The sequence below is a fragment of the Bombina bombina genome, chromosome 4 (genome assembly GCF_027579735.1).
Source record: "Bombina bombina isolate aBomBom1 chromosome 4, aBomBom1.pri, whole genome shotgun sequence".
In the NCBI taxonomy this organism is placed as follows: domain Eukaryota; kingdom Metazoa; phylum Chordata; class Amphibia; order Anura; family Bombinatoridae; genus Bombina; species Bombina bombina.
The window spans coordinates 413,124,127-413,151,321 of record NC_069502.1 but is presented as its reverse complement, the minus strand read 5'-3'; the positions used below and the strand labels follow the sequence as shown (position 1 = coordinate 413,151,321).

The 27,195-nt window shown below is 38.3% G+C and overlaps 1 protein-coding gene across 2 annotated transcripts in view; it reads right to left on the bottom strand.

Moving 5' to 3' along the window:
• Positions 1–27,195, bottom strand: part of LOC128656359 (probable cation-transporting ATPase 13A4) — a 355,156-nt gene that overhangs the window by 97,215 nt on the left and 230,746 nt on the right. For both annotated transcript variants that reach the window (XM_053710219.1, XM_053710218.1), the window contains exons 17-19: positions 23,905–24,016; positions 15,401–15,525; positions 14,965–15,128 (exon numbers count right to left, since the gene is read on the bottom strand). In XM_053710219.1, coding sequence (XP_053566194.1) covers positions 14,965–15,128; positions 15,401–15,525; positions 23,905–24,016 — 401 coding nt within the window. The remainder of the gene's footprint in view (positions 1–14,964; positions 15,129–15,400; positions 15,526–23,904; positions 24,017–27,195) is intronic.

Here is a 27,195-nt window from a genome sequence, read left to right as displayed (position 1 = left end):
GCTGTACCTGTTATCTGAAGGAAAAATTTTCCATTGAAGGAGAAATAATTTTGATTCAAGATAAAAGAGATTCCTTCTAGTATGAATTTGGCCTGATCTTTCTCAAGTGTTTTGTCATTTAGTAAATAATTTTCCACCGCTTTTATACCGTAATTATGTTTGATACTTGTGTAGAGTGATGAAACATCACTAGTGATGAGGTAGTAGTTGTTTTGCCATATAATTTTATCTAAAGTTTGTAATACGTCTGTCATATCTTTTAGATATGATGGGAGAGTTTTGACATATTTCTGTAAAAATGTATCTATGTATTCTGAAAGATTGCATGTTATTGATCCAATACCAGAAATGATTGGTCTGCCAGGCGGATTTTGTATGTCTTTATGTATTTTGGGGAGGTAGTAGAAGATGGGTATTTTTGGAAATGTTGGTGATAGATATTTAAATTCTTTGATATTAATAATGCCTTTCTGTTTGGCTTCATCTAATAGTAAATGTAATCTTTTAGAATATGTGTTTGTTGGATCTGATTTAAGTTTAGTATAAGTGGTCTGATCATCAAGTAATCTATTTGATTCTTTTAAATAGTCTATTTTATCCAGAATTACAACCCCCCCCTCCTTTATCGGCTTGTTTTATTACTATGTTTTTGTTCTTTTGTAAACTTTGCAATGCTTGTTTTTCTTTTAGTGAAAGATTATATTTAGCATGATTTTTTGAATTTGTGTTTTGTATATCTTTTTGAACTAACTGTTCAAATAGTTCAAGATTACTTCCACGTTCATGTCTCGGATAAAATTGAGTGGTGTCTTTCTTTTCGATGGGATTTTTTATGAAATATTTTTTTAAAGTCAGTTTTCTGACGAATTGGCTTATATATATATGTGTTTGAAATGTGTTCATTCTTGTAGATGGTGCAAATGATAGACCTCTATTCAGGACTTTTATTTCTTCTTTATTTAGCGTTACACTGCTCAAGTTAAAAATACCCTTCGCTACTACTTCGTCCTTTTGTAATCTCTTATTTTTGTCTCTTCCTCTTCCTCTACAACCTCTCTTAATCTTTTTCTTGGACTTTTTGGGGTCTTTGTGTTTCTTTTTCTGTTTCTGTTCTTGGTCTTAATCTTGGTGATTTTGGATCTATTGGGCCTTGGGATAAAAAATGATGATGATTTTGTGTAATGGTTTCATTTGATCTTGGAGTTTGAATAGCTGTAAATCTGTTCCTAGTTGGTATTTGCCAATGTGATTTATCTTCAATGTAATTGTAATTTCTACGTTTAGGATAGGTCCAGTAATTTTAATTTCTCTCTTGTTTGCTCTCATATCTGTCATAGTTATCGTTATATCGTGTTTGGTAATGATTAGAATAATTTCTTCTATAGTTATAATTTCTCTGTGAATATGTGTTGTCATAATAATTTCTTGGTTCTGTGTAATAAGTATTAGATCTAGTGTAAGCATTATCCATATCACTCCTTCTTTCTCTAAAAAAATTTGGTTTATTCCAATTTTGTCTACTGTATGTATTATCCATATTTGGCCTTCTCTCTCTATTGTAGTGGATTTGATTCCACTCTCTTCTATTATAACTGTCATTGGTATCATTAGTGTGGTATTGGTGGAAATCCCTTTTGTAGTTGTCATCCCTGTTTGTTCTAGTATTTAAATGTTGAGGGGCATATTGACCATTAGAATGTTTCAAATGTTCATTTTGTTTATGTTCATAATTAGTTCCAATATTGTTACTTGTTGATGGTTTAGGTGTGGTTGGCTCTGTATCTATATTTATTGATTCTATAGTTTGTTCTAGATAATCATTTTGATCTCTCTTTAATTTTCCCCATTTCGTATTTAGTAGATCTTTTCTAAGTTCCCCTAATTTATATATAATGTATTTTTGTCTATCTTTATAATCATTGTTTTCTCTTTTATCTGATAGTTTTGTTTTGATCTCTGAGATCTTTTTTTCAATATCTGTAAGTGATAATTCTCTGGATTTTTTAATGATACCCATTAGTGTTATCGCTGCTTTTTCTAAAGTATCATCCCATTCTTTTTCGAATTGTGTTTGTAATTCAAAATTACATTTTTTCTTTATTCTCAGGCCTCTTGGAACTATGCTTGAATCTATATATTTATCCATAAAGATAAGTTCAGTTTTTTGTTTAAGTTCTCTACCCATATATTTTTCTAGGTTAAACATTTCATCCATAATATTAATGGTTGTATTTAGGTTATCGTTTCCAATTGTGTGATTGTCTGTCAGGTGGGCTAAGAGATTATCTCTAAATGCAAACATATCTTCTTCCATAATGGTATATATTTAAAAGTATATGTAAAAGGTAGTTAGTTAGCGCAAAGCAACACTCAGTAGGAAGATCAGAGGGATAGCAGTGATAAAGTGAAAAGAGGGTTGGCGCTTACTAGAAAATCCTAAATGCCTGGTGGATATTGCAGATAAAAGGGAATTTCTAATTCTGAGTTTATTCTAGGGACTAAAAGGTCTGTAATGTTTCGGAAAGGTAATGGTCCACACACAAGGACTAAAATATAAAACCCGATGGCATAGACCCTTAGACATCTTTATCTTTTTACCTTTAATGATTTGAGACAAAACAGATTCACATAAGATAAGATTCACAAGAGACAAATCAGATTCACATAAAAAATGCCCTTTTTTCACTTAGATAAGTCACATTCCGTTGTGGTAGTGTAAATCCTAGCTTAATCTATAAGCGCCAGTGGTAATCTATACTCACACGTTCTATCTTAACCTAAACTACTGAGGAGGAGTAGTTTTCCCATCCACCAGGCATTTAGGATTTTATAGTAAGCGCCAACCCTCTTTTCACTTTATCACTGCTATCATAAATATATAGACACACTACTGTGCAAAAGTTTTAGGTATGTGTGATAAAATGCTGTAATGTAAAAATGCTTTAAAAAATAGACATTTTTCTAAGTTTATTTTTTTATCAATTATCAATCGGCTCATTTTGCGTTATGAGGGGTGCGGTGCTAACTTGCATGTTATGGTCACCGCTCACTTACCTTCAGCGCTGGTATTACAGGTTTTTATAAACCCGGCGTTAAAAGACAAGACGTGAGCGTAGAGCAAACTTGTGCTCCATACCGCATTCCAATACCAGCGCTGCTTAAGTCAGCAGTGAGCTGGTTGTACGTGCTTGTGCACGATTTCCCCATAGACATCAATGGGGAGAGCCGGCTAAATAAAAGTCAAACAACTGCAAAAAAAGCAGCGTAAAGCTCAGTAACGCAGCCCCATTGATTCCTATGGGGCAACAAAATTTATGTTTACACCTAACACCCTAACATGAACCACGAGTCTAAACACCCCTAATCTTACACTTATTAACCCCTAATCTGCCGCCCACGACATCGCCGACACCTACATTATACTTATTAACCCCTAATCTGCAGCTCCGGACATCGCCGCCACTATAATAAACATATGAACCCCTAAACCGCCGCACTCCCACCTCGCAAACACTAGTTAAATATTATTAACCACTAATCTGCAGCCCCTAACATCGGCACCACCAACTTACATTTATTAACCCCTAATCTGCTGCCCCCAACGTTGCCGCCACTATTCTATATTTATTAACCCCTAAACCTAAGTTTAACCCTAACACCCTCAACTTAAATATAATTAAAATAAATCTAAAAAAAGCCTACTATTAATAACTAAATAATCCCTATTTAAAACTAAATACTTACGTGTAAAATAAACCCTAACGCCTAGATTTAGAGTTCTGCGTTAGCCGTCAAAAGCAGCGTTATGGGCTCCTAACGTTGCTTTTTACAGCCCAATGGTATTTAGAGTCAGCCAGGAAAGGGTCTAACCCTCAATTCCAAGCCGCGACTTTTCCATACCGCAGATCCCCTTACCCCAATTGCGTATCCTATCTTTTCAATGGGATCTTCCTAACGTCGGTATTTAGAGTCTTGGCTGAAGTGAGCGGTAGAGCCTCTACCGACAAGACTCCATCCGCAGGAAAAAGTCAGTAGTTAAGAGCTTTCTGGGCTAACGCCGGTTTATAAGGCTCTTAACTACTGTGCTCTAAAATACACTGACACCCATAAACTACCTGTGTACCCCTAAACCGAGGTCCCCCCACATCACCGCCACTCTAATACATTTTTTAACCCCTAATCTGCCGACCGCACACCGCCGCCACCTACATTATACCTATAAAGCCCTAATCTGCTGCCCCTAACATAGCCGACACCTACATAATATTTATTAACCCCTAATCTGCCCCCCCCCCAACGTTGCCGCTACCTACCTACACTTATTAACCTCTAATCTGCGGACCGGAGCTTGCCGCTACTCTAATAAATGTATTAACCCCTAAACCGCCTCACTCCCGCCTCAAAAACCCTATAATAAATAGTATTAACCCCTAATCTGCCCTCTCTAAGATCGCCGACACCTAACTTCAAGTACTAACCCCTAATCTGCCGACCGGACCTCGCCGCTACTCTAATAAATGTATTAACCCCTAAAGCTAAGTCTAACCCTAAAACCCCCCTAAATTAAATATAATTTTATTCTGACGAAATAAATTAACTCTTATTAAATAAAGTATTCCTATTTAAAGCTAAATACTTACCTGTAAAATAAACCCTAATATAGCTACAATATAACGAATAATTATATTGTAGCTATTTTAGAATTTATATTTATTTTACAGGCAACTTTGTATTTATTTTAACTAGGTACAATAGCTATTAGTTATTTACTATTTAATAGCTACCTAGTTAAAATAATTACCAAATTACCTGTAAAATCAATCCTAACCTAAGTTACAATTAAACCTAACACTACACTATCAATAAATTAATTAAATCAATTAAATACAAGTACCTACAATTAAATAAACTAAACTAAATTACAAAAATTAAAAAAATATTACAAGAATTTTAAGCTAATTACACCTACTCTAAGCCCCCTAATAAAATAACAAAGCCCCCTAAAATAAAAAAATACCCTACCCTAATCTAAATTTAAAAAGTTAACAGCTCTATTACCTTACCAGCCCTTAAAAGGGCTTTTTGCGGGACATGCCCCAAAGAAATCAGCTCTTTTGCCTGTAAAAAAAACACAATACCACCCCCCAACATTACAACCGACCACCCACATACCCCTACTCTAACCCAAACCCCCCTTAAATAAACCTTACACTACCCCCCTGAAGATCTCCCTACCTTGAGTCGTCTTCACCCAACCGGGCCGAAGTCTTCATCCGAGGGACCAAAAGAGGGCATCCGGAGTGGCAGAAGTCTTCATCCTATCCGGGCAGAAGAGGACATCCGGACCGGTAGACATCTTCATCCAAGCGGCATCTTCTATTTTCATCCATTCGGAGCGGAGCCATCTTCTTCCAGCCGACGCGGATCCATCCTCTTCTACCGACGCCTACTCGCCGAATGAAGATTCCTTTAAATGAAGTCATCCAAGATGGCGTCCCTCAAATTCCGATTGGCTGATAGGATTCTATCAGCAAATCGGAATTAAGGTAGGAAAAATCTGATTGGCTGATTGAATCAGCCAATCAGATTCAAGTTCAATCGGATTGGCTGATCCAATCAGCCAATCAGATTGATCTTGCATTCTATTGGCTGTCCCAATCAGCCAATAGAATGCGAGCTCAATCTGATTGGCTGATTGGATCAGCCAATCCGATTGAACTTGAATCTGATTGGCTTATTCAATCAGCCAATCAGATTTTTCCTACCTTAATTCCGATTGGCTGATAGAATCCTATCAGCCAATCGTAATTCGAGGGACGCCATGGTCACGATCTTAGGTCATTGCTGTGTGTAGCTTTAAGAGACTACCTTACTCTCACTAACTTTCCCTTTAAATACTTCCCGCCTACTAAGTTTAGTGCTTAGTATTTTGTTTCCTGCTTACCTGCAGCAAGCTACTCATCTAAGCTGTGATCGTTCTAAAACTAATTGTTACTTTTCGCTACTGAAGTTTAAAACCTCATTATTGGACTTTGCATGCAAGCGGTTATTTATAACTTATAACCTTTCTACCCTCAGGTTATCCCTCTGTTGTAAGTCTTTCACAACAGTCTCAAGAAACGGATTACAAATCTTCTAATACCGGTTGTACTCCTCTATCTACAAACGGACCATTCCCCAGGCTTCCTCATCAGGTACATAAAGTAATTTTGTATCTTAATTCTGGACTTTAACTTTCAACTCACAGATTCTGCAGAGAGATATACCGCCGTGGAGAGCTAAACATCGTGACGTCAGAACCACCTAGCTGTCACTCAAACTTACGTCTCACCGGTGATGCCTCTCTCCGTCTCACAGTTCAGTGCTGAGGTAACCCGACACTGTTGGGCAGCTGCGAGCTGCGCTACAACTTCAAGCATTACTAAAGGTACCGCAAGTATAAACTTACTTTTGCCACAGACTGCAAGTCACAGATTGTCAACTGTTATCTGCTCCTTCTATCTAAGTAAAGGTACAAATTAATGTTTTCAATACTTAACTTCTGGAAGCTCTAATATAATTAATCGCTGAGGGTGATATTGAACTTTCCTGACAAAACTGTCTGCAAGTCGCAAACTAACTACTTATTACCTTTTGCTCTAACAGACCATTATTATAAAATGTAACCCTTTCCATCAGCTCTGGGGAGTTGTTTATTAAACTAAAGCAATTCTGCACAACTTGTTCCATTTGATACTTCCTCATAGTATTAAACTAAACAGTTGTGAAACATACACTATTTTTGGTATAACTCACCAGTTGCGATCCACAACAAGTTATGTCTTTTGTTTATCAAACCAAAGCATTACATAATACTAAGCCTGTATAATGGAGCCAGGTGACTTACCCCAAATAGTGTATAACCTGTCCCAAAAAGTCGACCTAATGGGACAGGCAATAAGAGACTTGCAAATAGAAAATAGAGCTTTAAAGGATATTATAAAAGATGCTGTAAAAAGTAAAACAGACCAATCGCCAGAACCTCAGGTCTCACTTCCTGAAACATTCTCAGGAGATAGAAAGAGTTACAGGTATTTCAAGAATGCCTGTCATTTATTGTACTCCCTAAAACCTTCCACATATCCTACTGAAAAGGTTAAAGTTTTAACTACTATATCCTTCCTGAGATCAGAACCCAGAATCTGGGCGGATCACTTGTGTGAGATAGAAGACCCTCTCCTAGGATCTCTTAACAACTTTTTCCAAGCTATGGACGAACTGTACAAGGACTCAGATGTACAACTTACAGCTGAGTACAAAATGAGAAATCTGAAACAGGGGAAAAAACCCGTAGAAGACTATATAACAGAATTTAAACTGTATTCTTCTGATTCCTCATGGAGTGCAATCTCCTTAAGAAATCAGTTTCGTCTAGGTTTAGCTGAAAACATCAAAGACGAATTATCTAGGGTAGAACTACCAAACACTCTGGAAGCCTTGATGAAGTTATCTACAAGGATTGATAGACGACTTTGAGAAAGAAAAGCGGAGAGGATGTATCCTGCGTTTCAACCAAGAATCAAAGCAGAGGCACACAGCACCCAGAGTAAATCACACAGTTCCTCCACAACTCCTATGGAGATAGGTATGCTACCTGGTCTTCTGACTCCAGAAGAAAGAATTTGCAGGAAAAGTAACCATCTCTGTATGAACTGTGCCAGTTCAAAACACATCGTTGAAGAGTGTCCTGTGCTACAAATAAATAAAAAGAGTAAGTCTATACTTATAAATACATCTCATATCTAAAATGACTCTCAACCTTATTGCAAATTGTCTCTTGTTTTACAGTGGGACCATAGGAGATTGGAGACCAGTGCTATTCTGGATTCAGGAGCCGTGGGGAATTTCATGGATATTAGTGTTGTTCAGTCAAATAAAATTCCCACTATTACAAAACCAATCCCTGTCTCAGTGCAAGTTATTGATGGGTCCACAATAAATTTTGGACCCATTACACACCACACAATTCCTTTATCGGTTATAACTGATACAGGGCATACAGAACACATATCCTTTGATGTGATACCCTCTCCTCACTTCCCTGTTGTTCTTGGGGTAAAATGGTTGCAATTACATAACCCCACCATAGATTGGAGGACTCTACAAACACACTTCAAATCAGAATTTTGTACCTCCACTTGTTTTCCTAATCTATTTGTTCTTCATTCTTCTCCACAGAATGAATCCATCCCTGCACAGTACAAGGATTTCGAGGACGTATTCAGTAAATCGGAGGCTGAAAATTTACCTCCCCATAGAATATACGACTGTCCTATCCAACTCATACCTGGGGCATCCATACCTGTCGGACATCTGTATCCTATGAGTCAGCCAGAACTCAACCACCTAAAAACATATTTAGAGGAAAACCTCCGTAAAGGATTTATCCGACCCTCTACTTCCCATGCCGGTGCAGGTATGTTTTTCGTAACTAATAAAGATTCTACGCTTCGCCCAATAATAGATTATAGGGAATTGAACAAACAAACCGTCAAAAATAGATACCCTCTTCCCTTGATACCAGAGATGATTGAAAGACTTTCCTGTGCCACAATTTTCACCAAACTCGACTTAAGAGAAGCTTACAACCTCATCCGTATCAAAGAAGGACATGAATGGCTTACCGCCTTTAGAACACGGTACGATTTATTTGAGTACCTCGTAATGCCGTTCGGTTTGACCAACGCACCGCCACATTCCAGCATTTCATTAATGATATCTTCAGAGATTTGCTGGATGTGTGCGTGGTTATTTATCTAGATGATATACTCATATATTCTGAATCGACGGAAGAACACATAAAACATGTTAGGTGGGTTCTGTCCCGTTTAAGGGTTCACAAATTGTACGCTAAACTGGAAAAGTGTTCCTTCCATAAAACAACGATATCCTTTTTGGGATATACCATATCACCTAGAGGTATTCAGATGCAAACTGAAAAGGTAGATGCTGTTAAAAACTGGCCGACTCCTACAAACCAAAAGGAGCTACAAAGATTTCTCGGATTTTCAAACTACTATAGAAAATTTATCAGAAATGTTTCCACCATAACAAAACCTATTACACAACTCACTGGTAACACTAAAGTGTTTAACTGGAATTCAGAAGCTACCAAAGCCTTTAGCACCCTTAAGGAAAGTTTTACTACTGCACCCATATTGCATTACCCTGATGTCAATCAACATTATATACTCGAAGTTGATTCTTCGGATGTTGCTATAGGAGCGGTGCTCTCCCAACAAAAAGCTTTAACTGAACCTCTGCATCTCGTATTACTCTAAAGCAATGTCATCAGCTGAATTAAACTATACAATTGGAGACAAGGAATTGTTAGCTATACGTAGAGCTCTTGAATTCTGGAGGCATTTGCTAGAAGGTACTAAATATCCAATTACCATTTACACAGATCATAAGAATCTCCAGTATCTCCAGAATAACAAAACAATGTCTGCAAGACAAGTCCGTTGGTCCCTTTACTTTTCAAGATTTGACTTCCATATCATCTACAGGCCCGCCATTAGAAACGGAAAGGCAGATGCCTTCTCAAGAAATTTCACTGTCCCCAGAAAAAATATTTCTCCTACTTCCATTATTCCAGTTGAACGTTTTATTTACGATTATGATGACAACCATTTGAACATCAATCTGCTTTCTGCACAAACATCTAATGTTCCAACCAATAATATGACCTTTCTTCCCGAGAATCAAAGGGCTAAAGTACTCGAACAGTATCATGATTCACCCCTAGCTGGACATCCAGGTACTAAAAGGACGGAAGAACTTATAAGAAGGAAATATTATTGGTCTCATATGAGATCAACTATAGAAGACTACATCAAGACCTGTATAGTATGTCAAACCTCAAAAAGCGAAAAAAAAAAGGTCACCTTATGGATTACTGATGTCTCTTCCCATTCCTGATAGGCCCTGGCAACAAGTTGGTATGGACTTTATAGTTGAATTACCCCCCCATCAAAAAACCAAACAACCATATTTGTAGTCATCGACACTTTAACTAAAATGGCGCATTTCATACCTTATCACAAGGTACCAACTTCCAGTGAAACTGCATCTTTATTTATAGATAATGTTGTCAAATATCATGGAGTACCATCAGTGATTATTTCTGACCGTGGATCCCAATTCACCTCACATTTTTGGAAAAAACTTGGTGAATCTCTTAAATTCAAGCATCATTACAGTACTGCATTCCACCCACAGAGTAATGGACAGACGGAGAGAGTTAATCAATGGCTGGATGAATATCTCAGATGTTTCTGTTCATATCAGCAAAACAACTGGCTCAAATATTTACCGTTAGCTGAATATGCTTACAACAACCTGTCTAGTTCAACTACTAAAGTTTCACCGTTTTATGCTAACTACGGGTTTCAGCCCAGTTTTGATTCCCAACTACTGTCCGTTTCAAGCTCCCCTCTAATAGATGAATTCAATAATTCAATGTTAGAAACTTTTAATTTTTTACAAGAAAATATCAGGAAAGCTCAAGCCACCCAAAAACGGTTCAGGTTATTCCTCTGTTGCAAGTCTTTCACAACAGTCTCAAGAAACGGATTACAAATCTTCTAATACCGGTTGTACTCCTCTATCTACAAACGGACCATTCCCCAGGATTCCTCATCAGGTACATAAAGTAATTTTGTATCTTAATTCTGGACTTTAACTTTCAACTCACAGATTCTGCAGAGAGATATACCGCCGTGGAGAGCTAAACATTGTGACGTCAGAACCACCTAGCTGTCACTCAAACTTACGTCTCACCGGTGACGCCTCTCTCTGTCTCACAGTTCAGTGCTGAGGTAACCCGACACTGTTGGGCAGCTGCGAGCTGCGCTACAACTTCAAGCATTACTAAAGGTACCGCAAGTATAAACTTACTTTTGCCACAGACTGCAAGTCACAGATTGTCAACTGTTATCTGCTCCTTCTATCTAAGTAAAGGTACAAATTAATGTTTTCAATACTTAACTTCTGGAAGCTCTAATATAATTAATCGCTGAGAGTGATATTGAACTTTCCTGACAAAACTGTCTGCAAGTCGCAAACTAACTACTTATTACCTTTTGCTCTGCCTGACCATTATTATAAAATTTAACCCTTTCCATCAGCTCTGGGGAGTTGTTTATTAAACTAAAGCAATTCTGCACAACTTGTTCCATTTGATACTTCCTCATAGTATTAAACTAAACAGTTGTGAAACATACACTATTTTTGGTATAACTCACCAGTTGCGATCCACAACAAGTTATATCTTTTGTTTATCAAACCAAAGCATTACAGCCATCTTGGATGACGTAATTTAAAGGAACTTTCATTCGGCGAGTAGGCGTCGGTAGAAGAGGATGGATCCGCGTCGGCTGGAAGAAGATGGCTCCGCTCCGGATGGATGAAGATAGAAGATGCCGCTTGGATGTCTACCGGTCCGGATGTCCTCTTCTGGATGTCCTCTTCCTATGGGGGAATCGTGCACAAGCACGTTTTTCCAGCTAGCCCCTACCGTAAGCAACGCTGGTATTGAGAGTTGAAGTGGCGGTAAATATGCCTGTATGCTCCCTTTTTGGAGCCTAACGCAGCCCTTCAGAGAACTCTAAATACCAGCATTATTTAAAAGGTGCGGGGGAAAAAAAAAGAAGCGTTAGCTACGCGGGTCTTTACCGACAAAACTAAATCTAGCCGTAAGATAGCTACAATATAACTAATAGTTACATTGTAGCTAGCTTAGGCTTTATTTTTATTTTACAGGCAAGTTTGTATTTATTTTAACTAGGTAGAATAGTTACTAAATAGTTATTAGCTAAAATAAATACCAATTTACCTGTAAAATAAAACCTAACCTGTCTTACACTAACACCTAACCTTACACTACAATTAAATAAATTATCAAAATTAAATACAATTAACTAAATTAAATACAATTACCTAAATTACAAAAACAAACAAACAAACACTAAATTACACAGAATAAAAAACAAATTACAAGATATTTAAACTAATTACACCTAATCTAATAGCCCTATCAAAATAAAAAAGCCCCACCAAAATAAAAAAAAACCTAGTCTAAACTAAACTACCAATAGCGGGGAATTGCCCCAAAGAAATCAGCTCTGATTGGAACAGCCAATAGAATGTGAGCTCAATCCTATTGGCTGATTGGATCAGCCAATAGGATTGAAGTTCAATCCTATTGGTTGATTGCATCAGCCAATAGGACTTTTTCAACCTTAATTCTGATTGGCTGGTAGAATTCTATCAGCCAATCGGAATCTAAGGGACGCCATCTTGGATGACATCACTTAAAGGACCCTTCATTTGTCGTAAGTCGTCGTAAGAAGAGGATGCTCCGCGAAGGATGTCTTGAAGATGGACCCGCTCCGCGCCGGATGGATGAAGATAGAAGATGCCGTCTGGATGAAGACTTCTGTTGGACGGGTGTCTGGGTGTGTGTCTGGGTGTGTGTATGTGTGTGTTTGTGTGCATGGTGTATGTCACATGTGGTTGTGTGTGTATATGTGTGCATGCATGCATGTGCGTGTGTGTGTATGCATGCATACATGTGTGCATGGTGTGGGTGTGGGTGTGTGTGGGTGTATGGTGTATGAGTTATGGGTGTATATGTGTGTGCGTGCATGCATGCATGGTGTATGAGGTATGGTTGTATATGTGTGTGCATGCATGTGTGCATGGTGTATGTGTGGGTGTGTGTATGTGAGTGTGCATGGTGTATTAGGTATGGGTGTATATGGTGTGTGTTTCTTCACAATCCTCAGAATTATTTTGTCTCCCAAAACATTATTTAGAATAATCTCAGAGCATCTCAGAGCATATTATTTATACATTTTTAATATTATATATATTCTTAGTTCTTAAGGTTGATTTTCATAGATCTACTTGGTGCAAGCAGGGGATACTGGTGTTAATACTAGTGTGAATACTGTTACTATATCTGGGTGTTGCCTCTTTATCTGCGCAAGAAGCTAATCGTCCCACATCTCCCTACCTCTAACCAGCTCCATCATTTGATTAATTTTGTAGCTTTCTTATTCTTATAGATATACTTTAGCATTTGCTCCTCCTTCCATACCTTTTGACAATAGGTGTAGATTTAGATTTTTAGATTTTAAAAAATGCCTGTCGTTTATTTACATTACTTCATATACTTGACAAAAATATCATACATTGTAGCCTGTCACCTAAAAACTACACCAAACAAGGTAACTTCAGAATGTTATAGTCCTTCAAATCAACAAGATAAGTTGCTTAATGGACCTAGATCAAATGGTGCATGGTTTAGTGTAGGTGGGTGTCCATGGGCCATGGGTGCCTGTATGTTTGTGCTTGCAAGTGTTTGTAGGTGCATGTTTTTCTGTGTAGGTGGGTGTATGTCAGTGCCTATATATGTGTCCATGTGAGTATCTGTTTCTGTGCTTGCAAGTGTTTGTAGGTGACTGTATGTGCATGTCTAATTTTCTGTATGTGTGTGAATATGGGTGTCTGTCAGTGGCTATTTATGTGTGCATGTGAATGTCTGTGTGGGTACCTGCTTCTCTTAACATCAGGGTGGTTGTGGGTGCCTATATGTGGGCATATGAGTGTCTATAGATGCATATATTTTTTTTTAAATATTTTTTTTGTTTTGTTTTTTTTGGTGGTGTCACCCCCTGGAGGGTGTCACCCAGGTGCGGCCCGGAGCCCCCGCACCCCCCTAGTGATGCTACTGCCTGTGTTTATCTATCTATCCTGCCCGTGTTTGTTTGTTTCGTACCATATCGTATGACTTCCAAGCTCCAAGGATTTTGTCAATGCTTAACTTAATAGGAAATGCATACAAATCAATTTATTAGGTTCATTTTTGCAACTTTTATTCCACGTTTCAACATTGGTCACATATTTTTGCTTGGCCTAAGGCCTCACTAACCCTAAAGCTGCGTCTGCTAATATGTTTACCCTCTACTTGTAATCAAGGTTCTCATTTCCAACGTTAAATTAAATTAATATTTAAAGGGACATTCCAGACAAAATTGTAATGCACTGAAGTGCATTCCTGTTTTGAATAGTAGCATATTTACAATATACAGTACCTGTATTAGCAAAAATGCTTCTAGTAAAAGATATAGAGTGTAGTGAACCAGATTTTAAACACAACACTTTCTCAGAAAGCATAAGGTGCTTGTGTCATCTGGCAATTACACAATTTGCATTATTGTTGATATTATACAAGCCCCTAGCAAATGCTGTGCTTAAAGTGCTGGTGCACTGAACCTATGTAGTTATGCAGGCAAACCTGTTAACATGTTAACAAATAATTCTTGCCAATATATGTATATTGTAAATATGTTTCTATTCAAAGACGCAATTCATCTATGTACATTTAAATTTTGACTAAAATGTCCCTTTAAGATCTAGGAAGACAGGAGTCCCTTTACCTGATGTAAAAATGGTAAGCCAAATACCCAATGCCGCCGTTCGCAAGTAACTACACTTCACTTTCAATAAAAAATACAAAAAGTGCTTTTGCCAGGGGCATCACAATCATTTAATATTTATTTGTCACTAGATAAAAGCCATTTGATTGTGATCTTGTAACATAATTGTCGTCTGTACATAAAAAAAAAAAAAAATGATGTTGTAGATTCTTCCTAGACAGACTGACTGCAACAGTATTGTGATTTATGCCTAGGATTTGAAACTGTAACGCATATGTTGGTATAGCAGCTTCCAAAAAAAACAAAGGATTTTAATTATCTAATTTCGAGTTCTTTGAATATTTTATTAAAAAAAACATGAGAACTACTTTTTTTCCTAGTAAGTGAATTATTGTAAAAATGGCTTCATTGAATTTTCAGTATATTTTGCACCTAAACAATTTTTGTCGTTAGCCCTAACAAAACAAAAAAGGTTACATACCATAATATCATAGTTCTTTGGGTTTTTCCCCTGAACTAGAGTCCATGTTATAGTCGCAGGATTAGATTCACTTGGTTCCATAGCATCAACTATAATAACATTGCTACCCTCTCGTATCATCCCAGAGTTTTTGGCAACAGTTACAGCTGTCTGAAGATTGTCTCCTACAGTTTAATAAAGATAAATTCAAATATTATAAAATCTCCAAACTTAATTTTACTTTCTAAAATATAACTCTTACTTAAATGGAATGCTCTGCTTCACAATATATATATATATATATATATATATATATATATATATATATATATTATATATATATATATATATATATAAAAACGGAACTGTCCAGCCTATATTTGCTATAGTTTTGTCACAGTATTTTAGTTTGAATGGGGGCATTGATGACAGGAAAATATTCCTTCTTTTATAATACCTGTTATCATTACTGTTCTGATCCTGGAACTAGTAAGTTCATTCAAGACAGGCCTGGTCTCCAACTTCAGCCGGTTTTCCAGCACCAAAAGACCAAGGAAAGTGAGATTGGATTCCACATCATCCCTTTCAAAATAAAAAAACAACAGAGTTACGAATACTTTTAAAACTAAAGAGCACTATATGGTTCATAATTTTACCTTTGCCACAACATTATTATAAGTATTATAAGTGTGCTGTGACAAGCTCACTATAGTATCCATAGAGACAAAGAAAGAGACCTTAATATATATATTTACAAAAAATGGTTGCTCACCTGAGATTTTAATATCGGGTTAAAGTCACATTTATCACGTGCATATTATATTTCAGCAGTTAAACAGTGTATTACAAAATAAAATAAACAATCAGAATACAGTATAAATGATTTATAAGTATTTAAAAATGTAATTTTATTAACACAATTTACAGGGTTGTACAAATGCAGAGAAGTCCAAAAACACACCCCTTGAAAAACATTGTGAATATGTTTATCTTGCTTCTCGCATAATACACATATTTAAATGGACAGAAAGGTCAAAACTGAAATGTGCATGGATGCATTTAAGTTTTAAATTAAAGCATTTTTTTCAATATACTTCTATTAGCAAAAATGCTTCTAGTAAAAGTTATTAATGTTTTCCAGCGGCATATGCACATATCCTGTGAAGGCCTGTTCAAACACCACACCTTCTCAGAGAGTTAGCAATTGCTTGTATAAAATAAATTAAATCAATTTTGGGGTTTTGCCGTTTCTCATGTTCAGAGAGGTATTGCCTGGAATTTTGTGGGCTGGACTGTACTGTTAAGTCAGGATCAGACTGATATGCTTCAGGAAAGTTCTTCTCTGTGAAAGGCACATGTTGAGCAAAAAGAGGCTGCTTCTTGGGTGGTAACTAGCCATAGAACAAGCTATTATGCTTTTGTTCGTTCCCAGGTTGAGCGCTTCTCTTTTTTCATTTATGCAAATTATGACAATTAGGGAAGTCTCCCTAAGTGTGATGCGGGAATCCAGACGTGGACCCGTTGCTCACTGCCTAGAGGGATATGGCTGCACATAGGTAGATATGGCCGAAATATAGGTCTGGGGTTTTGACGTTTCTCACATTCAGAGAGGTATTGCCTGGTATTTCGGGACTGGACTGTACTTTAAAGTCAGGATCAGACTGATATGCTACAGGAAAGTTATTCTCTGTGAAAGGCACATGCTGAGCAAAAAGAGGCTGCTTTTTGGGTGGTAACTAGCCATAGAACAAGCTATTATGCTATTGTTCGTTCCCAGGTTGAGCGCTTCTCTCTTTTTTTCAGCTATCTGGGCTTGACTAATGGTGCACAGGCCTTCACAGGATATGTGTGTATGATTCTGAAAAACAGTAATAACGTTTACTGGAAGCAATTTTGACAATAGAAGTATATGGCAAGTATATGCTTCTACTTACAATTGAAATGCGCACAAGCATATTTCAATTTTGACCTTCCTATTCCTTTAAGCTATCACTGGGTATTATTTATCAGAGTTTAAGAAACTGCAGGGTTTTTTTAAGAGACACTCTGATCTAAACTAAAACGTTTTGTTTCATTAAAGTCTTTTAAAAATAATTAATTTTTTTCACTGCGTGTTTAATCCCTGTTAAGCCCACAGCTCTATATGGATTATAACTGGTGTACTAATTTGTTAAAAACACAATTTATGCTTACCTGATAAATTTATTTCTCTTGTGGTGTATCCAGTCCACGGATCATCCATTACTTGTGGGATATTCTCATTCCCAACAGGAAGTTGCAAGAGGACACCCACAGCAGAGCTGTAATATAGCTCCTCCCCTAACTGTCATAGCCAGTCATTCGACCGAAAACAAGCCGAGAAAGGAGGAACCATAGGGTGCAGTGGTTACTGTAGTTTAAATTTAAAAATTACCTGCCTTAAAATGACAGAGCGGGCCGTGGACTGGATACACCACAAGAGAAATAAATTTATCAGGTAAGCATAAATTGTGTTTTCTCTTGTAAGGTGTATCCAGTCCACGGATCATCCATTACTTGTGAGATACCAATACCAAAGCTAAAGTACACGGATGAAGGGAGGGACAAGGCAGGAACTTAAATGGAAGGAACCACTGCCCGTAAAACCTTTCTCCCAAATATAGCCTCCGAAGAAGCAAAAGTATCAAATTTGTAAAATTTTGAAAAAATATGAAGCGAAGACCAAGTCGTCGCCTTGCAAATCTGATCAAAAGAAGCCTCATTTTTAAAGGCCCAAGTGGAAGCCACAGCTCTAGTGGAATGAGCTGTAATCCTTTCAGGAGGCTGCTGTCCAGCAGTCTCATAGGCTAAGCGGATTAAGCTTCTTAGTCAAAAAGAAAAAGAGGTTGCCAAAGCCTTTTGACCTCTCCTCTGTCCAGAGTAGACAACAAACAAAGCAGATGTTTGACGAAAATCTTTAGTAGCTTGTAAGTAAAACTATAAAGCACGGACCACGTCCAGATTGTGTAACACAAGGATGGAACAATAATCTCTTGATTGATATTCTTGTTAGATACCACCTTAGGTAAGAACCCAGGTTTGGTACGCAGGACTACCTTATCCGTATGAAAAATCAGATAAGGAGAATCACATTGTAAGGCAGATAGCTCAGAGACTCTACGAGCCGAGGAAATAGCTACCAAAAAAAGAAGAGGCATGAAGAGGTTCAAACGGAACTCCTTGAAGAACCTTAAGAACCAAGTTTAAGCTCCATGGTGGAGCAACAGGTTTAAACACAGGCTTAATTCTAACTAAAGCCTGACAAAATGCCTGAACGTCTGGAACATCTGCCAGACGCTTAACTAGCTGACAATCCTTTTTCTAAACCTTCTTGGAGAAAAGATAATATCCTAGCAATCCTGACCTTACTCCATGAGTAACCCTTGGATTCACACCAATAAAGATATCTACGCCATACCTTATGGTAAATTTTCCTGGTGACAGGCTTTCGTGCCTGTCTTAAGGTATCAATAACTGACTCGGAGAAGCCACGCTTTGATAAAATCAAGCGTTCAATCTCCAGGCAGTCAGCCTCAGAGAAATTAGATTTGGATGGTTGAAAGGACCCTGAAGTAGAAGGTCCTGTTTCAGAGGCAGAGACCATGGTGGAAAGGATGACATGTCCACTAGATCTGCATACCAGGTCCTGCGTGGCCACGCAGGTGCTATCAGAATCACTGATGCTCTCTCCGGCTTGATCTTGGCAATCAGTCGAGGGAGCAGAGGAATCGGTGGAAACACATAAGCCAGGTTGAAAGACCAGGGCACTGCTAGAGCATCTATCAGTGTCGCCTTGGGATCCCTGGACCTGGATCCGTAACACGGAAGCTTGGCGTTCTGGCAAAACGCCATGAGATCCAGTTCTGGTTTGCCCCAACGATGAATCAGTTGTGCAAATCCCTCCGGATGGAGTTCCCACTCTCCCGGATGAAAAGTCTGACGACTTAGAAAATCCACCTCCCAGTGCTCTACACCTGGGATATGGATAGCTGATAGGTGGCAAGAGTGAATCTCTGCTCAGCGAATTATTTTTGAAACTTCTAACATTTCTAGGGAACTTCTCGTTCCCCCTTGATGGTTGATGTAAGCTACAGTCGTGATGTTGTCCGACTGAAATCTGATGTACCTCAGAGTTGCTAACTGAGGCCAAGCCTGAAGAGCCTTGAATATCGCTCTTAGTTCCAGAATATTTAATGGAAGGAGAGACTCCTCCTGAGTCCACGATCCCTGAGCCTTCAGGGAGTTCCAGACTGCACCCCAACCTAGAAGGCTGGCATCTGTCGTAACAATTGTCCAATCTGGCCTGCGAAAGGTCATACCTTTGGACAGATGGACCCGAGATAGCTACCAGAGAAGAGAATCCCTGGTCTCTTGGTCCAGATTCAGTTGAGGGGACAAATCTGTGTAATCCCCGTTCCACTGACTGAGCATGCATAGTTGCAGCGGTCTGAGATGTAAGCGTGCAAATGGCACTATGTCCATTGCCGCTACCATTAAGCCGATTACTTCCATACACTGAACCACCGAAGGGCGCAGAATGGAATGAAGAACCCGGCAGGAATTTAGAAGCTTTGATAACCTGGACTCCGTCAGGTGAATTTTCATTTCTACAGAATCTATCAGAGTCCCTAGAAAGGAAACTCTTGTGAGTGGGAATAGAGAACTCTTTTCCTTGTTCACTTTCCACCCATGCGACCACAGAAATGCCAGTACTACGTCCGTATGAGACTTGGCAATTTGGAAGTTTGACGCCTGTATCAGGATGTCGTCTAAATAAGGGGCTACTGCTATGCCCGTGGCCTTAGGACCGCCATAAGCGACCCTAGAACCTTTGTAAAGATTCTTGGGGCTGTAGCTAATCCCAAGGGAAGAGCTACAACTGGTAATGCCTGTCTTGAAAGGCAAACCTGAGAAACCGATGATGATCTTTGTGTATCGGAATGTGAAGATAAGCATCCTTTAGATCCACTGTAGTCATATATTGACCCTCCTGGATCAGTGGTAGGATGGTACGAATAGTTTCCATCTTGAACGACGGAACTTTGAGGAATTTGTTTAAGATCTTTAGATCCAAAATTGGTCTGAAGGTTCCCTCTTTTTTTGGAACCACAAACAGATTTGAGTAAAAACCCTGTCCCTGTTCCTCCTTTGGAACTGGATGGATCACTCCCATAACTAGGAGGTCTCGTACACAGTGTAAGAATGCCTCTCTCTTTATCTGGTGTGCAGATAATTGTGAAAGGGGAAATCTCCCTTTTGGGGGGGAAGCTTTGAAGTCCAGAAGATATCCCTGGGATATAATTTCCAACGCCCAGGGATCCTGAACATCTCTTGCCCACGCCTGGGCAAAGAGTGAAAGTCTGCCCCCTACTAGATCCGTTCCCGGATAGGGGGCCGTTCCTTCATGCTGTCTTAGAGGCAGCAGCAGGCTTTTTTACCTGCTTACCTTTTTTCCAGGTCAGGTTTGGTCTCCAGACCGTCTTGGATTGAGCAAAAGTTCCCTCTTGTTTATTATTAGAGGAAGTTGATGCAGCACCTGCCTTGAAGTTTTGAAAGGCACGAAAATTAGACTGTTTGGCCCTAGATTTGGACCTGTCCTGAGGAAGGGCATGACCTTTTCCTCCAGTGATATCAGCAATAATCTCCTTCAACCAGGCCCGAATAAGGTTTGCCCCTTGAAGGGAATGTTAAGTAGTTTAGATTTTGAAGTCACGTCAGCTGACCATGATCTAAGCCATAGCGCTCTGCGCGCCTGTATAGCAAAACCAGAATTCTTAGTCTTTAGTTTAGTCAAATGAACAATGGCATCAGAATAAAAGAATTGGCTAGCTTAAGTGCTCTAAGTTTGCCTAGTATGTCATCCAATGGAGTCGCTACCTGTAAAGCCTCTTCCAGAGACTCAAACCAGTATGCCGCAGCAGCAGTGACAGGGGCAATGCATGCAAGGGGCTGTAGGATAAAACCTTGTTGAATAAATATTTTCTTAAGGTAACCTCTAATTTTTTATCCATTGGATCTAAAAAAAAAAAAAGCACAACTGTCCTCGACAGGGATAGTAGTACGCTTTACTAGAGTAGAAACTGCTCCCTCCACCTTAGGGACTGTCTGCCATAAGTCCCGTGTGGTGGCGTCTATTGGAAACATTTTTCTAAAAATATGAGGGGAAGAGAACGGCACACCTGGTCTATCCCATTCCTTATTAATAATTTCTGTAAACCTTTTAGGTATTTGGAAAAACATCAGTACACACCGGCACTGCAAAGTATTTATCCAGTCTACACAATTTCTCTGGCACTGCAATTGTATCACAGTCATTCAGAGCAGCTAAAACCTCCCTAAGCAACACGCGGAGGTGTTCAAGCTTAAATTTAAATGTAGAAATATTAGAATCAGGTATCTTTCCTGAGTCATTAACATCAATCACTGAATGAAGCTCTTTTTCCTCAGCTTCTGCATATTGTGAGGCAGTATCAGACATGGTTCTTAAAGCGTCAGTATGCTCTGCATTTTGTCTCACCCCAGAGCTATCTCGCTTACCTCTAAGTTCAGGTAGTCTGGCTAATACCGCTGACAGTGTATTATCCATGACTGCCGCCATGTCTTGTAAAGTAAACGCTATGGGCGCCCTAGATGTATTTGGCGCCATTTGAGCGTGAGTCCCTTAAGCGGGAGTCAAAGGGTCTGACACGTGGGGAAAGTTAGTCGGCATAACTTCCCCCTCGTCAGATTCCTCTGGTGATAAATTTTTTAAAGACAGAAAATGATCTTTATTGCATAAAATGAAATCAGTACATTTGGTACACATTCTAAGAGGGGGTTCCACCATGGCTTTTAAACATAATAAACAAGGACTTTCTTCTATGTCAGACATGTTTATACAGAATAGCAATGAGACTAGCAAGCTTGGAAAACACTTTAAATCAAGTTAACAAGCAAATATAAAAAAACGGTACTGTGCCTTTAAGAGAAACAAATTTTGTCAGAATTTGAAAAACAGTGAAAAAATGCAGTAAATCAAACTAAATTTTTACAGTGTGTATAATAGGCCAACAGAGCATTGCACCCACTTGCAAATGGATGATTAACCCCTTAGTTCAAAAAACGGATCAAAAAAACGAAAGACGTTTTTTAACAGTCACAACCAACTGCCACAGCAAGCTGTAGCCCTACCTTCCCCAATAAAAGACTTTGTAAAGCCTTTGGGCCCTTTAGAGATGTCCTATAGCATTCAGAGGGCCTTTGAGGGAAGCTGGATGTGCACCAACTGTAACTTTTATACTACAACAGTGGAAATTGTTTCTAGTCAAAATTTAAGCCAGCCATGTGGAAAAAACTAGGCCCCAATAAAGTTTTATCACCAAAGCATATATAAAAACGATTAAACATGCCAGCAAACGTTTTATATTGCAATATCATAAGGGTATTACCCCTGAGAGTAAGCATGATACCAGTCGTTATTAAATCATTGTATTCAGGCTTAACTTACATTAATCCGGTATCAGCAGCATTTTCTAGTGTTTTCCATCTCTAGAAAAAATTATAACTGCACATACCTGATAGCAGAATAAACTGCACTCCATTCTCTCTCTTTAGTTACCTCATCTGTGTAATCCCCTCAGACATATGTGAGAACAGCAATGGATCTTAGTTACAACCTGCTAAGATCATAGAAACCTCAGGCAGATTCTTCTTCTATTTACTGCCTGAGATAAAATAGCACAACTCCGGTACTATTTAAAAATAACAAACTTTTGATTGAAGAAAATAAACTAGCTATATTTAACCACTCTCTCCTACAACATCCTTGCTTGTTGAGAGTTGCAAGAGAATGACTGGCTATGACAGTTAGGGGAGGAGCTATATTACAGCTCTGCTGTGGGTGTCCTCTTGCAACTTCCTGTTGGGAATGAGAATATCCCACAAGTAATGGATGATTCGTGGACTGGATACACCTTACAAGAGAAAAATAAACTCATCGAATAAAATAGAATATTTTTGATTTATTCTAGAATATCTAGTTCCAGCTTCTCTAAGGATGGAAAGTGCACAATTTGCAGGAAATAATTGCAGGGAAAGTTGGTAACATGAATTTACAATTATTGTTTTTTTCTTTTCTTTCAAAAATGCTTAATTAAACACGTATCTGAGATTTAATTTTGAGTTAAAAAGTGTCTTTAATATAGTAAAAGGGACAGTCTACAACAGAATTTTCATTGTTTAAAAAGATAGATAATCCCTTTATTACCCATTCCACAATTATCTATATGGCACACATGAACTAACACCCTCAAGCTGTGAAACTGTCAAATGCATTGAAATAAGAGACGGCCTTCGAGGGCTTAGAAATTAGCATATGAGCCTACCTAGGTTTAGCTTTCAACTAAGAATACCAAGATAACAAAGCAAATTTGATGATAAAAGTGAATTGGAAAGTTGTTTAAAATTACATACCCTATCTGAATCATATAAGTTTAATTTTGACTTTACTGTCCCTTTCAGAAGACTGTTGCAAAATTTAGTGAACAGTGATAAACCCACCATTAACTTATTGACAGTTTTAGTAAGTTTAGAACAATTTAATTTTAAAGAGACATAAAAGTACAAAAAGAAAATGTGTCAGAGCATTATTGCATTGTTACTTGCCCCCAGCAAAGGCCCAGAGATGCAATACTGGAACCTAACTGAACACATCTAGTGAGCCAATGACAAAAAGCATATGAGCATAGCCAGTGCCACCAATCAGCAGCTAGCTCCCAGAACAGAAGTGAATGTAGAAAATTTGATAAAAGAAGTCAATTAAAAACTTTCTCAAATTTACATGCTCTATCAGAACCGTGAATGTTAAATTTTGACTATCATGACCCTATATAACACCATTATATACAAAGTATAATGTTGACTTTGGAGCTCAGTCAGTAAATGAAATAAAATCATTAGCCTTACCTCTTTAAGCTGCCCAGCTGAATATTTCTTTCAAGTATCTTATAAGCCAATCCAATAACCCTGAATCCCTGCTTTGTATAAAGCTCCAGTTCTTCGGCAAAGTTAAGGGGTACTGTTATATAGGGAATAATAATATCATCAGTTAATGCACTATTTATATCAAGCATTTGTTCTTAGATTACTAACTCATAACCAGGGTCAGGATACCCATTAACTTTTCAGCTTTGGTGTCAGACATTATTAAGGGTGAGAATAAAAAGATCACTTTTTGTTCAAAGCATATTTTTATAAATATAAACTTACAATCTTGTTTTTAGTCACACAGATAGTGTAGTATATCTAAGTAAATGTTTTAGTTTATATCATTTAGTTGTATTGATGGAGCCTCTGGGTGTCACAAGCATAAAAAAAAAATAAGTTAGAAGAATCACAGGAAGTACACCATGTGTTACAAAACCAAAGCTCTGTCCTAAAACGTTTGTTATACATATTCAATTACATTAATGATCTTAATAAATTGTCCCACATTCCTCTTATGGTTCTCTTCCTTCTGTCAGGGGATATTGTGGTTTAAAAATGCAGAAATATATTTATATATGAGAGAGAGAGAGAGAGAGAGAGAGAGAGAGAGAGACAGAGAGAGAGAGAGAGAGAGAGAGAGACAGAGAGAGAGAGAGAGAGAGAGAGAGACAGAGAGAGAGAGAGAGAGAGAGAGAGAGACAGAGAGAGAGAGAGAGAGAGAGAGAGAGAGAGAGAGAGAGAGACAGAGAGAGAGAGAGAGAGAGAGAGAGAGAGAGAGAGAGAGAGACAGAGAGAGAGAGAGAGAGAAAGAGAGAGAGAGAAAGAGAGAGATACGGTAGTAATTGTAATAAGTTCTAATATTGTTTTATTTTTGTTTACTATTGTTAATAAATTGCATTTTCACTTATATATATTTACCATTAAATATGATTTCAAATTTTGTGGGAACCATTATCACTGCATAACTGGAGTTTTCCACCAAGATTTGTGACACTATTTCTCTAATCATAGCGTTAGTGTATCCTTCATTGGCACATCCTCTGCCACTTTAAATCTCTCTGTTAAGGTGCCACAAGGCTTTGTTTCTGGTCTCCTCTTTTCAATCTACACATAATCTTATGGCTCCTTAATACAGTCCCATGATTGCCAGTATAATTTGTATACCGCTACCTCTCTGCACTAGACATTTCACACTCCTTGCTCATGTGTTACCAGCCCCTTAATGCCTGTGGCATTTGACAAAGAACTTCTATTTGTACCCCACATCCAGTTACTTTTGCTCCAAATTTAAAAATACATCTAAAATGCAGTATTTCCTTACAGGAGACACAATCAAGATTCTTATAAACTTTTGTCATATCTCTCTTGACCGCCACAACTTCATCCTCTCTGACCTCTCAAGCTTCCACCTATCCCCTCTGCAAAGTATCATAAATGCCCCTGCCAGACTGATCTACCTCACACATTACCAGCCATCTGCTTCACCTCTCGGCATATCCCTTTTGCAGGCTTCCTTTATCCTCTGGAATAACATTTAAAATCCTGACACTAGTATACAAGGTTCTCAATAACAATGCAACCTCCTACATCTCTCCAATATTTCTCCAAATGTTATCATACTCTCCCTTGTCGCTTTGTCAAAGATCTACTTTTCTGCTCTATTTTTCACCTCTTCCCAGTACCTCCTCAGTCCAGAGAGGTTGAAGTGCCCCAAACACACTTCAGTATAGTGACATTTCACAATATGCCACATGCATTGCAGTGGGGTAAATATGTTGAAACTAAGTATATCTTATAATATAATAAACAGTTGCACACTGATAACAGAGGCATACTTGTGTGAACCAAGGTATGTTTTCTTTCCAATAAGAAAAACTCAATATGTTGGCCATTTATTTTACTTTTCTAAATATATTTATGTAAAACATGCTTATAGGTATCAGAATGTCACAAACAAATGCAATGTTTAGTCAATTTCTTATATAATAAGATTCTAACAGAAGTTTTAAACGTATGCTCGTCTTGGATTCTGCATTTTTTTTTTACTTTCTCCTATATTCTAGTTTTGCATTTTTAAAACATGTAATCCAATGGTACAGTATATCATAAAACCACATATTGCTAATGATGGTTGTAAAACGTGCACATTATACAAGTCAGTGTGATAGTGTCTACATAAAATTGTTTTATTCTTTGAAGATTGTTGGCAGAAATGTTCCTGTGTACTTTCACACCCACTTTTTTGGATAAGAATCCTGTGTGCTGGAAAAACATGTTTTCAAGAATTGTCTTTAGGCAGCTGTCTATTTTGCTTAAGTAGAGCAAACCACATTTATATTTTAATTACTGCATATTTAGCTACTAAGAATGGGGTACACCCAATTCCATAACTTATGGTTTAAAATTACAAACATATAGGTCTGTTGAAAGAACTCATACTGATGTCGATGTCACTAGCATAAGTGAAGCAAAAAGAAACAGCCACAGGGCTAAGCCACACAAGCTAATTATATGGTTAAATCATTTAAAACATGTCCTTCACTGGTTTTGAAAATCAGCATATTTTTCTTCCTCTCAGCACTAAGCTTGAATTCTTCATTTTATAAAACAGCCCAGCTCACTTTCAAAACTAAAACTTGTAGGAAGTTGTACCAAGCTTTATAAACTTTGACAGACTCCTGTAGTCATCTTAGACTATTATGAACCTCTATTACACAGTCTGAAAAGAATCCAACAGAGGGTCTTGCAGATTCATGATTGAAAAAAGTTATCAAAAGTTGCAAAGTAAATAGTTGTAACAAGATTCATTTATAACATCCTATAATATAAAAGGCCAAGTGTGTTTGTCCGAAGCTGTCATGCGCAGTAGAGACTGTACGAGGACAAACACACCTGGCCTTTCGGATCCTGATAGCAGAGATGGTGTGGTGTGGCCAGCAGGAGCACCATGATGGGGTGTGGCCAGGCGTGACAAGGGGTGTGGCCTTACGGGAGCGCCATGATGGGGCATGGCCGGGCGGGGCACCGTGATGGGGCGTGGATGGCCGGGAGTGGCCGTGGCTGCGAGAGAGAGGCAAAAGAGAAGGAGAGAAAGAGCCAAATAGCAAGAAGAGAGAGCCAAAGAGGGGGGAAGAGAAAGCGCCAAAGAGAGGGAGAGAGAGAAAAAGTGAGGGAGAGAGAGAGAGAGAGAGAGACAGAGAGAGAGAAAGAGAAGGGGCAGAGAGAGAGAAAAAGAGATGGGGAAGAGAGAGAAAAAGAGAAGGGGAGAGA